This window comes from Cyprinus carpio, chromosome B14, assembly GCF_018340385.1.
Source record: "Cyprinus carpio isolate SPL01 chromosome B14, ASM1834038v1, whole genome shotgun sequence".
Taxonomy (NCBI): Eukaryota; Metazoa; Chordata; class Actinopteri; order Cypriniformes; family Cyprinidae; genus Cyprinus; species Cyprinus carpio.
Genome location: NC_056610.1, coordinates 3,189,984 through 3,204,617, shown reverse-complemented (window position 1 = coordinate 3,204,617; position 14,634 = coordinate 3,189,984). Strand labels below are relative to the sequence as shown.

Below are 14,634 nucleotides of genomic sequence, written 5' to 3'. Positions count from 1 at the left end.
AACGTATTGTGAAAAGCTGTGTGTTTGTAAGAAACAAATCCATCACCATCATTAAGGCATTTTAACTTTAAATTCTCACTTCTGGCCAAAATACGAGTCATTACTTACGCTTCCTACAGAGGAAAAGTACCTTTTTTGTCCTCTCACAAAATCCACTGACATCTTTGTTTAAAACAGTTTCAGTGCTTGGCCTGTGCATATTTCTCCCCTGATTGGGACTATTCATTTAAATAAACCCAACAAGCACAACAGTAAGTCCGGAACTGGCTACAGACCAGCATTTAAACATAATCAAACCAAAATCAGCCACCTATTACAATAAAAAAAATAAATAAAGAAATGCAGTTTGTTTGACTACATAATTATGAATCACAAAATTATTTTAAACATCAAACATACAAAAAATAACAGATTACCAGTGTTCTGTAAATTATGTAATTTTATCATGCACACCTAACAGCTATATTATGATCAAAAAATATTCAATTTTGAAGAAGGTTTTGAACTGGTGCTTTTAAAACCACTGATAGAGAAAACAAACATGTGGGCTAGACTTAATGACAAGTCCTCTGTGTGACAACTAGCCCCATTCTTTCATTCTATTCTGAAGCTAAGCATGACTAGAAAATATATATATATTCATAGCCTGCAGAAATTCTCATAACTTTTCAAGGCCTGGAAATCACGATTCCACAATTCCGCGTTATTTCCAGTTTTCCCATTACCGTGGGAACCCAATAAGCAGTGCATCCAGAGACACAGAGGCAGACTTCATCAGCACCGGGCGGCCAGAACCACACCCACAGCACCAGCCATCACAGACCCACTGCAGCTCAACATCTCCGATCATCAAACCACAGCACAACACATCAAACCAAACCGCCGGATGACTGACAACGCTGCGTCATCATGATTGACAGCCGAAAGATGAAAGAGAATCGACACCAATCATACGAGTTTCAACCTGAAACTACACCGTTTACAAAGCGTCACGAGGACAGATGTCACTGTTACATTACCGAACCAAATGCTATGAATTAATTATGGGTGTGTGATGTTGTAAGCGAGGACCAATAAACTCTCACCGGTGAAAGTGATAGCCTAATACCAAATTCATTCATTACGCTCATAAAACCATTGGCATTAAATGATTCATTTATTTTATAACAATGAAATACCACGTAGCAGTGTGTGTGCTGGTGAATCAAATGGACATGTGCAGTGATCCAGGTTATAAATGAACATTTGTTCGTACGATCCCCAGTAACTTGCCGTGAGCGTCTCAGGTGTCCGCGGTCCAGAAGGCCTAAAATGTTGTTGTCTTTAGTTCTGTTCTGTGAGGAGAGACATGTGATATGAGTTGAGTTGCGGAAGTTTAGGGTGGTGTGTGTTGATGCTGTTATAGTGGTGACGGGCAGCGTTACATTAGTCTCCACTACACATGCAAGAGAAATCCGACAGCGAATTTTCGAATCCTACTACTGTGAAGGTCTCACTTTTAATATTAATGAGCAACGCTCTCGCTATTGGAAAGGAGCGGTGCAGCGTCACCGTAAAAGTATTTAATATATATGAGCCAAGCAATAGCAATTGGAACGTATTAACACACGTCAGCTATACATAATTGATATTCATAAACTAAGCCTTAGTCATACTACGATCTGTAATTTCACACAACACCTCCACGCCCACAGTGAAAGACGTCATTCAAAACTCCTCAGCAAACCCTCATTTTTAATATTAAAAATATATCATTAATTTATTAATGAATGATATAGTTATTCAATAAAGGTTTTTAAACAAACAAATAAACAAACAAACACTTATTATAAGAGACAACTTACAATAGTACCCAGTTCTTTTAGATATTGGTTGTTTCAAATAAGAGTTCCCCGCTGATTAACTCGTGTAATAAGTCATAAAAGTAGGGAGAGAGGAAAATGTGGATGTGAATGAATGAACATAGTCATAGTGCAGCACCACCAGCCGCTGCCGTGTAAGGGGAGGGAGGAGCATGGGGTTGACAGTGGGTCTTTGCTGAGTGGAAAATCAAGCTCAACCCCAGAAACATCACTAAAGTGCCATCGTTCTGACCTAGATTTCCTTGTCTGCTTGCCTCTTTCTGTCTCTCCTTGTATACGTTGGAGTGCAGTTAGACATTACAGCATGCATGATTAACACCATATGCAGGCCACTTCCCCGGGCCAAACTCTCTCTCTCTCTCTCTCTCTCTCTCTCTCTCTCTCTCTCTCTCTCTCTCTCTCTCTCGATTTTGTTTTTCACTTCTTTCACAAGGATCAGAGCATAAAGTATGACATAAGAAAAAATTTACAGTGTGTAAAACACAGTCTACAACACAGTGTGACATGTTACTGTATACTCCATTTAAAGTTATTAAAGAGCATTCTACCCATTTATTTATATATAGATTTTATGTAGATTTTTTGAGATCATATTAATTGAGAGACTACATGCATGTACTTTAGAACTAATAATTTAAATAAATAAAAATGGTCAAATATTTAAAAGAAATGGCACCAGTCACATTACCTACTGTATGATATACAGTATATTTTTCTTCATACATGATTAAAGTTGTGGTATGAAAAAAAAACATTAATGTGATAGCTATGGGTTTAATATATGTGGACGCCACTCTCCTTCTCATTCTCAGTGTGTGAAACTTATAACAAGCTCATTATCTTAAACCTGCTCTAAGCTGTATTACTCAACAAAGCTTGGAAAGTGTGTGTGTGTGTGTGTGTGTGTGTGTGTGTGTGTGTGTGTGTGTGTGTGTGTGTGTGTGTGTGTGTGTGTGTGTGTGTGTGTGTGTGTGTGTGAATCTTCTGTTCAGTTAAACCCTACTACAAAGTCCAACTCGAATGTGGCAAGAACCACATCTCTTTTCTTTGTCCCTGCTGTTGAACCTGAACACAGTAATGCCTGGCCATGAATGTTAGACTGAAAACTACAGAAAACCCATGTTTTAAAAAGGGAAATATGATCTGATCATCATGCCATCTCAGATGCCATTATTTTCTCTTCTTCATTTTTAAAGATTGGTGGGAGTCTCAAATTCATGCGCCATGTCTTTACACTTCACCGGCTGATATATGACACTTGAAGGAGAGTAAATATGAGTTCTAAGAAATATATGACCCTGGTGGTAAGAAAATGTGTCTTATGTGGATCATATACAAAGAAAAGCAATCCTATCCTGCTTTGGAAGAAGGGCTGCTCTGGCTTGTCTGTTCAGTAATGCAGCAAGCTCTGTCACCATGGTTACAGCACACATTCCTCATCAGCCGAAGATCATGCACTGCACACACTCACATCTAAACACTATTACAAACAGCCCTCAATTTAACATGCTTAATTTATATTCTTGGTTGTTGCTTGTTGAGAAAAAATCAGATCAAATTAAACAGTAAAGTATATATTCTGATCTTTCGCTTTCTAGTTATATAATGCATGGTGGAGTAATAATTTCATGCAGTTTTATGTATTTACAATTACAAACATGTTAGGCAAGGGCCATTGTGATGTGCTCTTATAAATGCTTGAGATTAGCACGGTCTGCTAAAATTTCCCGGTTTGCCTACATATAAGTTTATTACAAAAACAAAAATTAAAATACAATACAAAAAGGTGTAAAATTAAACTTTTATTTGTGTTATACATGTGTGTTTTGATTATTTTACTATTTAGTTATTTTTAAAATGTAAAATAGTAATAGAAATTGATGTTTCCTGTGTTTATTTACAGAGTGATATAAAAAGCACAATTCTATCTTCTTATGGTGATCTCAGGGTTATATGTATGAGAACATGTACATTTATGAAATGATGCTGCTGCTTGTTTTTAGCTGTCAATCCACTGATGCCATCTGTGCTGTATGTTCTTATGCAATGGTTTATAGCACCCGGTGATAAGCTGGTCTGTTCAATTCAAATCAAGCAAATAAAACAACATATATCTGAACAGAATGGAATGCAAGACTCAGTCCAATTTATTTTTTCTTTCTGATATTTATGCATTTAATGGAACAAAATATTTTCCACTTAAAATATTCAATTTCCTATTTCATGTATTCAGGTTGAAGTTATATTGAAACTCTGTTCCTTTAAAAACCTATCACACTGAATTGCATTGCCTTTTCAGGTCATTATGTTTAAATGATTTTTAAGTTTTATAGACATTTGGGTAGAACAAATACAAAATAAAAAAGAGAGCTCTAAATGAGCACTAATATGATTCATGGAAGAAGGCAAAATGTATTCCTAAAAATAGAGAAAAATATTTAATTTAATTTAATATTAATTATTTAATTCTGATTAAATTCAATAAATGTGTAATATTTTAATCCATAATATGTCCTTCATAACTTATACTAAAGTGTACTTCTCTGATCCCTCTTTGCATTGAGTGTACTTGTTTGTGACCAATTGTCACATCTAAGAATGAGATCCATAAAATCTCTTGTCTTTAATAGGGAGTGTTGCTCAACTTGTCTCTACAAAATCCCCCACAGGCCCTCAAGATTGTTAAGCTTGGGTGAAATACTGCACTTACAGAAGGTTTTTAACATTGGGAAAATGTATATAATCATTATCATGTTGAAGAAGAAAAAAAAAGAAGCCCAACAGGCACTTCTCACTGTAATATTCCCAAGTCCACTGTTTTTAAATCTCTGTTTTATGTTTCCTATATTTTCATACTGTACTGTATATTTGGTAGCTCTCTCCCAAGTGGTTTCACTGTTTCACAGCATTATACCTGAAAATTATTCCATAGGCTATGTAGCACTTTGATTCTGAAGAAAATGGCAAAGAATAACATACTTACCTGTTGATCAAAATCGCCTTTAACTTGCACTGGAAAATTTTCATTTATATTTCATAACTTTCAGGAGGGTGTACTCACTTTTGCAACACAATATTTTCCCCCTTAAATCTTATTTTCCTGAGTAATTTTGACATGCATCTTTTTGTTAATGATCAAGCAAACTTGCCTGGAACATTATATCTTACAGGATACTAGTAAGTCTTAAGTAAAAAGTAATGGCTGAATTTTTTTAACCTTCAGAAGGCGTTTATTTTTTGTTGAGTCTTGTAAATAGGCTTGCTTTCCCATATCTGCCACAAGCTTATTTATAATAATCTCGGTAATCTCATAATTAAAAAAATATATAAATATATAAATTGATTATTTTGCTGTATTTGGACATAACAAGTACCTCAATCTACTTGTTCTAGTCCAGAAACTTAACTGATTGAGGTCCTGATTGGCTATTATGCTTAGCATTATGATTACTAGATCAGTTTTCATTTCTCATGTGGTTGTGGGTCTTAAAATTAGGCAAAAATCAAGGACATTTATTTTTTTTAGTTTTAGGTCTTTTATTTTGAAAATCCAGAGCAACAGGAACTTGAATACGACAAAAACATTTTGCTCCAGTCAGTCAGTGGGGGAGGGTTTATTTAGTGAGCAGCATCTGGACGCTGGACGGGCCTCTGCTCTGTCCGTTCTGTGCTCATCACTTACATAAGTTACACTGTGTCTGGTGTCAGAATAGACTAAAGTTACCAGGGTTGTGCTGACAGCTCTGTCATACTTATGATGGAGTGATAGAGAAGCTCAGGTAAGAAAAAATAAGCGACAGAAATGCAGTCGGTGATTGAAGACTCGCGGTGTGAAGTCAAGTCAAGTCACATTTATTATACAGCGATTTTAACAATACAGATTGTGTCAAAGCAACTGTACAGCATTAATTAGGAAAATAGTGTGTCAATAACGCAAAATGACAATAGTAAACACTAATTTTTCAGTTAAAGGCAGTTCATCATTGAATTCAGTGATGTCATTTCATTTATGTAATGTTACTGTATGTCTGTGAAGAGTATTCACGGACATACAGAAAAATCTGCGTTTGGAAGTATTTCTGTTTGCTCCTCTGTGCTCGTTGATCATTTTTGTTTGAGTGTAACTTTACTTTCTGTTCCGCCGGTCAGTAGTGAAGGTGACATGGCTGAGCAATGACAAAATGACAGCTCAGCCTTTTCGCAAGCAGTGTACAAAATACACTGTTTCCAAACCATTACCATGGTAACATCCATGGCTTTCATTGTATAGTTTCCATGAAATTCAGTAGTAGTTGGGTCAACTAATGTTAAACCATAATAAATTAATGTGGTATCTCACCAAGAATCAGAATTCAGAATTCCTTTGTTGTTTTTTATGATGACAGTACTCGCTAAGTTTCGTAATAGCCATAATAGTGACAGTATGGTATTGTAGTGGAATCAATAGTTACCATAGCATACTTTTAAATTAAATTAAATTAATGTGTGACTTTGCTTTTTATGTGATAAAATCTCCTTTTAACATACTAATACATACTAATTAGAAATAAAAATAAAATACAACTTAATGTAATTTAAGTTTTGTGGTATATTTTAAGTATATTTTTCATTATATATTACTTTATGTATTGTTATATGATATTTCCTCCTGTCTTATGTTTTGTGGTTTATTTTAATTTTATTTTTGTTTTTTTATTACTTTATGTATTGTTATATGATATTAACTGATGTATATTACTTTATGTATTGTTATATGATATTTCCTCCTGTCTTTTGATAAGATATTGTAATGAATTTTGTGTCTTTTTGTTTTAAGCTTAGAAATGGATGCCTCTCTTCTTAAATCTCCACTGCCATCCCCGGCATCACCTGTCACCTGTTTTATATTTCTCTGCATCTGGGCACACCATTCATCCAGTGTCCTCTTCTTCAGTGCCTAGTTCCTCCCCTTCAGCAATGACTTCACCCCCACATCACGCCTCACAGACAGGTCGATCCCAGCTGAATGCTGCCAGCAATTCCCACACTGCCTTTCCAGGACAATCATCTTTTCCTCTACAGGGTACAGATTCACTCTTTGTTGGATTGCTCGAATGTCACATACTCCCATGCTGGTATTCCCCAAGTTCCTGTGTCATTAATCATTGACTCATGAGTTCAGATCTAATATTACACACTCACCAGTGTTGTTATTATTAACAAAAAATATTAAAAATAGTTTTCAGTACTTGAAATAAAGCTGAAATTAAAAAGAAATTATAAAGATTAGATGAAACTTAACATTTAAAAATGTCACCACAACTACTCAAATTGCTAAAACTGATACAAAAACAAATGAATGCTAAATTTAAATATTTTTAAAATTATTTTTAAGATAAAAATAATATTTTTAAAATAAAAATAATATTTTTAATTAGTAAAACTTAAAAATTAAAATGAAAACTAATTTTTTAAGCTAATTTAAAATATTTATAAAAACTACAATATATAAAAATAATACTACAATAATACTGACATGCACAAAACTTGTCATAAATAGCACAATACAACATCCAGTTGCCATATGAAGAGCACTGATATGTTGTCAGTTTTCTTAATGTTTTTCTAGTTTGTTTTTTGCTTTTAACTACCAAGAAAGTGTAGTACACTCAGCTACATTTAACACATTCATTGATATGCAATGACTACATTGCCTGAACACACTGATCTGCTTTGCAAGCAGTTGCAAATAAGTTGGTGTAGGTAGTCAGTCACTCGAAAAGGTCTGATTTGAAAAACAAATGTGTGTAAAAATCTGCTCAGTGAACATCTTTAGCATAAACTAGACTGGTTTCCCACTATACATATTTGTTTTGACAGCGTAATATGAATACCTGGCTAATTGTATGTGTGGCCCTTTTATTTTCTAGGTGAAATCCCAGAGGAACTGAGCATAGATGATCTTAAACAGAGGGCAAAGAATGGAGACACCAAAGCACAGACAGAGGTCTGAATGCAACAAACACACTACACATCTTAATAGTAATTAGAAAAACTTACACTTGTGTTTTTGGACAGATTGGCAGATATTACCTGAGATTAGCTGAGCAAGAAGATGAGGAAGTGAATTCTGTTACTGCTGTTACATGGCTGCTCCAGGCGGCCAAAAATGGACGGAAAGATGCGGTGAAACTGCTACAGCGCTGCCTGCGTGAAAAAAGGGGTAAAGCAGATACTTATTATGATATCTAGATTATGAAGATATGATATCCCTTTGTCTGTATTCAATTTATAATGGATTAATGTGTGTGTGTGTGTGTGTGTGTGTGCGCGCGCATGTGTGCCAGGCATCACAGCTGAGAACAGAGAGGAGGTTTGTTCCCTGGCATGTGAATCTCGTTTTCAGCGCAGTGTAAGGAAAGCAGCTCTGTTAATGTACTGGAAACTCAATCCAGAGAGGAAGAAAAACATCACTGCCGCTGAACTTCTGGAAAATGTGAGCCAGCTCAACACTGAGACAGGTGAAACATCAGCAATCCGTTGTTGTGGTCAACCAGTTTGGAAAATGTTCTGTTGTTTTCTGTCATTACCGTTGTGTTGTCCCCCAACCTGTATGGTGTTAGACTTAATAAAAAATGAAGAATCTTCATGCAGTTCTTTTCTGTAAATCAACACTGTTAACTGTAAATATCTCCAGAACATTTAACATGCTTGTGTGTCCTCCTCCTCCTCTAGATGGTGCTCCCAGCAGCCCTCTCTCAACCCCAACACAGAAACAAAGAAAGGTTTTGGAGAGTTTGGTCTCAAGAGATGGTGATTGCATTGTTATCTTTCCTTTAGAGTGTATTATTATTTTTTTTTTTTACTTTTATTGCATATGTGGTTATATGCATATAATATTCCTAATTTGTGTGTCTGTTCTTTGGCAGGGATTGATTATGTTGGCGTAGAGAAGTTTGTTGAGAATACTAAACAATACGCTGAGGGTATTTCCCCAACTCCTGCCATGGAAGGGGTCGCGGGTGATGATGATGATGACGATGATGAAGGGCCAGTAAAGAACCCAGATGAACTACCTTTGCATCAGAAGGTGTCATTATATTTCTGCTTAAATCTACGTATGTGAAAATGTGGCGAGCTGACTCATTGTGTATTGCCTACATGGCCAGCTGTCCACACAAATTGTATCCTAACCAAAGTGGAATCTCCTAAGTAATTGATATTAGATGCTCTTCACAGACAATAGGTGTTAATTACACACAGGATGTTGGCTAATGTGCCAATATATAAAACACCTATTTATTGGATGAAATGATGCATCTTTAGTTTGGTAGAAAACACTGCTTATACAGTCATTGGCAATGCATGTTATTCCATGTCTGCGACCAGGGGCTTGGCCAGGGGGTGGCCCGGGGTGGCCACCCCGCTATTAAACCCCAGTTTTTGTCCCCTTTTTCTTGACAAGAAATGCATTTATTAAGATGCGGAACTTCCGTATTTCTTTGCATCAACAACATCAAATGGGATACTGGCGCCTCAGCACCAGGCGCGAGTCAAACGAGCTTGGAAAACAGTGGTCTCATGAGATTATGTTAGGCTGTCAGTAAAACAAACTTTCCTGTCCTGTCAACTGTTTTACTGTGCTCATGGTGCACACTCTTCAACTTTACGCGAATATGTGGAGCACGCTCTGATCGCTTCATCATAAATAAGCGCACAAGAAACTATGAGCATACAACGTAGTTTTGTAATCAGTTAAGTCATGAAATTATCAAAAAGGCGATTAAAGCTGCAAACAGTGTATAGATGTATGTATGAATATATGCATAACATTACAGAACGTCTCTCAAATTCATCTACTAAAATATATTTTGCAATTCCAGATTACCATATAAGGTGCAAGCTGATATGTATTTTGCAATTTAATGCACAACTAAATTTGAGCACAGTGCTTACTAGAAAATATGCGCTTTTTTCATTAATGTGAAAAGTACAAACAAAAATGAAACCATTTAAATGCATAAAATAACTCATTTTACATTCTTGCATTTATGTACTGTTGACTTCCGTCCTTTTTCACATTCTTATCACTATCTGCATGTCTCATCCATGAATGTTGTTCTGGTTTTAAGAACCAGAACCAAGCTGATTAAGCAAAAAAGATGTATTGAGCCCCTTTATTAAAATACCTGGAGGTGAGGAATAATAATAATAAAAAAAAATTCATATTCACTCAGTATTACTAGATCTAATTCACAAATGGTAATGGTAATTTATTGTATTCAGTTGTGTTTGAGGCACTAAACAGTCCAGTACTTTATAGTCAAACACATTTTTATATTGAAATAATGAAGATTTCAGTGCCAAGATTTCAGCTCCGCCACTGTCTGTGACACAATCGGACATTTAACATGTTCAACATCATCAGTGTTAGAGCACTTCCCTATAAATAATGGTTCACTAACAAAACAGTGATCAAATGTTAAAGTACAAGACACACACAAAAAAGAAAATAATAAAGAGTTTTATCTGTATTTTTTGTACATATTACATAAAAGTAGGCCACATATACTGTGATGTTTGAAATTCTCCATTTTGCAAACTTATTGTAGAAATCAAATCAAATTGTTAATTTTAATGGGACAGTTCATCCAAAAATTTTAAATTGTCTTTCCAAATCCATCTGAATCGAGTGGTTTAATAGAGTCTTCTGTCACTCGCTTTATAAGATAAACAGATATAATTTAGGCTTTTGATTCATGTACAAATGATAGATTGGATGACTGATCAAAGCGCATACATAGAGCACATGAAGTACATCCACAGAAACTAGACATGCTTGCTTGATGCACGAAAACCAACCTCATGCGGTTCTGTATCAAGCAAATTAAACATTTTGGTTGTGTGGATTTTCAATGGATAGGCAAAAATTTATGTTTTGAGAATGAACGAAAGTCTTAAGGGTTTGGAAGACAATGACATATTCACTCTTTATTTGGGGTGAAGTATCCCTTTGATGACAACAAATTTCTTAATATTTCTGAGCGTTGACATCTTTACTATTTAGTCAAGCAGCTCGCTATGTTTAGAGGCACAGCCAATGTTATAGTGTACTAAAAATTATTTTTGGCTAAACAATTTTCTTCATACCCACAGGTGTTGAAATTTCCTCTTCATGCAGTGATGGAGGTGAAAGAAGTGTTGATTGACTGGGCGTCACGTGCAGGCATGCAGTGGATTAGCGCTCTCATACCTACTCATCACATCAATGCCCTCATCTTCTTCTTTATCATCTCCAACCTAACCCTGGAGTTCTTTGTCCTTGTCATTCCCCTCATTATATTCTACCTCTCCTTCGTGTCAATGGTAATCTGCACACTCCGAGTCTTCCAGAACACCAAGGCATGGGAGAACTTTCGAGCGCTGACGGCCATGTTGTCTCATTTTGAACCAGGGATCGACCTTAAGCAGGCCGAGTCCAACTTCACATGGAACCACCTTGAGCCATATCTCTACTTCCTCCTTTCTGCGCTTTTCCTCATCCTTTCATTTCCTGTGGCAGACAAGTCCTGGTTGCCATGTTCGGAACTGGCTACGGTTGCAGTCTTTTTCACTGTAAGCAGCTACTTAAGCCTGCGACCAACAGCGCAGCAGCATGCCAAATGTGCCCTGCTTACCCAGATTGCCTCCGCCATTTGTGCATTCATGAATCAGTTGCTGGGGGGCTGGGTGGGTCGTATAGTTGGTGGCGCTTGGTTCAGTATGCACCTTGGTGATCAGTTGGTAATGCATGTGGGTGTACCTTGTGTTCTGTATCTCTACCTCCTCTACCTGTGTTCACGTATGGCCACAGCAGGTGGTGCACGTGGCACCTACTGTGTGTTGCTGCCCTACCTGGTGTGCTTCATCTGGTGTGAACTGTCCGTCACGCTGTTGCAAGAGTCCACTGCATTAGGGCTTGTGCGCACAGCTGTGGGTTACCTCCTTTTCTTCTTTGCTTTGCCTGTGTTATCACTGGCTTTAGCAGCTGCAATGCTGGTGCAGCTAGTGCAGTGGTTTCTCGCACTGGAACTGACCAAAATGGTTGTAACGTTATGCATTTGTGTGCTACCTGTCCTGCTGCGCTGGTGGACACGTTTTAGCGTGTCGCCCTTAGCAGTGCTGCGCTCTTTGAGGCAAAGCAGTGTGGTCAAGTTGATCCTTGTGTGGATTTCAGCTCTGGTGCTCTTCAGTTGGTTCTACGTGTACCGTTCGGAGGGGATGAAGGTATACAACTCCACCCTGACTTGGCAGGAGTACAGCAACCTGTGCGGTCCTCGTGCCTGGAAGGAGCGTAACATGGCACATGCCCAGATCCTCTGCAGCCACTTGGAGGGACACCGGGTGACGTGGGAGGGCCGGTTTAAGTACGTTCGCGTCACTGAGATTGAGAACGGCGTGCAAGCTGTCATCAACCTTCTGCCTGTCTTTATAGCAGACTGGGTTCGATGTTTTTACGGTGAGGAGTATCCTGCTTGTGAAGAGACCCAGACAGGACCTGCTGAACCACTTTGTCAGCTCAAGGCCCTTGCAAAGCACAGGTGCCATGTCAAACGTTTCGACTACTACAAGTTTGAAGTAACTATGGGGATGCCGCAGAAGGGGCGCAATGGAGCACAAGATTTTGATGATGCCACCAAAGACATTGTGCTGCGGGCTAGTAATGAATTTCGCCGCGTCCTTCTGGCACTCAGCTCAGGTAGCGTGGTGGAGTTCAGCACGGTACTTGAGGGTAGACTGGGCAGCAAATGGCCAGTGTTTGAACTCAAAGCTTTGCGCTGCAAGACATGTGCCTCACCGCTTGTACCAATACAACGACAGGTCAAGATCGAGCAGGACTGGAGGGTTAACGCCAGAAAAGCCTTTGCGTTCGCCTTCAATTTCCTGTTCCACCCTCTGCTCTCAGCTGAGGTGGACAGTACTGTAGCTACTACAGATGTATCTGTGTGAAGCTAGTTATTGTCCATTAGCATACACTGCAGTATTAGACTGAATTTCGAAGTGCAAGGAGACTATTGATATTTGATAAAGTGCTTTTGATAAAAGCGCTATTAAAAGGCCAGAGGCGCTGTCATCTTGTTTTGTCTGTTCCAAGTATGAAAGTTAATGGCTTTCTGTAGCACCTACAGTAGAGATGCCCGTTTCTGTTCCTGGATGGCCACGATCCTGCAGAGTTTAGCTCCAGGCTGCTCCAATACAAATGCCTTGAAAAATCTTATAATCCTGATGACCTTCATTAACTGGTTTAGTGTGTTTAATTAGAGTTGAAGCGTGAAAGTGGTCCTCCAGAAGCAGACTTGGACACCCCAGTGCTACACAAACCAAATAAAATACCACTACAATCCCTGAACTATTTAATTCCCCTTTAACTATTTAATCAAATGTTTAGGAATATGCATATCATGGGGAAATTAAAAGCCATGCCTAAATTTCCAAAAACCAGTGCATCTAGACTCACTAAATTTTCTACAGTGAGAGGTTACTGTACATTAGCTTTCTCATGTTTTACTGATTATAGGGCTTTTGAATGTCTGATATTATATTTAATTTAGTTGATGTTTTGGAAGATAATTCATTACTATTTGGGTGTGTGCATGTGTGTATTTTATTGTTATTATGCCTTAGATTGGTTCAAAAGTATCTTTTGAAGATTTAGGTAACTTACATTTTAGGGCATATAGAACAAATTTGAAAATGATTAATGATTTTTCTGTGAAAATACTGTACAGTACTATAGAAGTTTTTCTTAGATATGCCTTAAGATCTTATTTTCTATAAGTTTGGGATTATTATTGTCATATATATTAATATTAAGATATATTTGAGATTTAAGTAGACATTTCAAATCTTAAACATTGCTGAAAAGATGTTTGATTGTTTGTGGCTGCATTGAAGGTACAATCTGACCATTACAATGCACAATATTAAAACACTGTACTTAGTGACTGAATTTGTCCTGTGTGAAAAATCAGCCCTTTTATAAATTTTATTTGCAGTATTATAAATATGTGAATGTGCCACCACAGCATTATATAACAGTCAGTACTTAAGTGCCACTCACATTTATCATTCCTATATAAACCAAAGAGAAGCCACCCACACATGTTCGCATATCAGCTGTGTTATCTCCATTTACTGAAATACACTGTCTGTGTTTTCCTTTCTGTCCTGCTATGATTTCAGTAAATATTCCACTTTATCTTACAGACTTGTGGGTGGGCATGTTTGACTTGGGCCAGTAAACAACACTTAACAACCACTTAAGAGTTAAAACACTGAATATCGTAGCAAATGAATAACAAGCTGGTATTATGTCAGCAAACTTTGGATGTACAAACACATTCTTCAGAGAATGTAAAAATTAGCATTATGCAGAGTAAAAAGAAGTGCAATAAGGCAGCAGAGTTTTCAGATATTTATGAACAGTACAACCATTAGATGGCAGAATAATTATATCTACTGAAACTCGAATGCACTGGTGAAAGCCACCTCCGAAATCTGTTACCTCTGCTTGAAAACCGAATTATGAATGACTCAACCATGCACACTTTCAGACTGTGATTCTATACAGGAGTGTTTAGAAAGTGTATTTTCATCTAGTAACTGTCAGGTATAATATTTTACAAGTATGGCAGAGATTTGAGATTCACTATTCTGTTTTCTAGTGGGTTGAAATTATTTATTATTATTATTATTTCTGCACAAGAAAATAAGGATGGTGCTTTCCTATAAGAGTAAAAGAAAGCAAAAATTA

At 37.2% G+C, this 14,634-nt stretch overlaps 2 protein-coding genes across 5 annotated transcripts in view; one reads left to right on the top strand and one right to left on the bottom strand.

Annotated features, from left to right (window-relative positions):
- jakmip1 (janus kinase and microtubule interacting protein 1) overlaps positions 1–1,344 on the bottom strand; it is a 33,550-nt gene extending 32,206 nt beyond the window's left edge. For 3 of the 4 annotated variants that reach the window (XR_006156390.1, XM_042737749.1, XM_042737751.1), the window contains exon 1: positions 1,273–1,329. The gene's annotated coding sequence lies outside the window, so the exon portion shown is untranslated. Of the gene's footprint in view, positions 1–1,272 lie in introns of all 4 variants that reach the window. The other variant, XM_042737750.1, reaches the window with a different exon arrangement.
- A 4,097-nt stretch (positions 1,345–5,441) lies between these two features.
- wfs1b (Wolfram syndrome 1b (wolframin)) lies at positions 5,442–14,086 on the top strand. Its single transcript, XM_042737748.1, is given in 9 exon segments — positions 5,442–5,641; positions 6,679–6,742; positions 6,744–6,924; positions 7,772–7,848; positions 7,920–8,064; positions 8,189–8,362; positions 8,577–8,654; positions 8,771–8,931; positions 10,998–14,086. Coding segments are annotated over 8 exon segments (2,706 nt in total). The 5' UTR covers positions 5,442–5,641; positions 6,679–6,685; the 3' UTR covers positions 12,831–14,086.
- Positions 14,087–14,634: the final 548 nt, after the last annotated feature.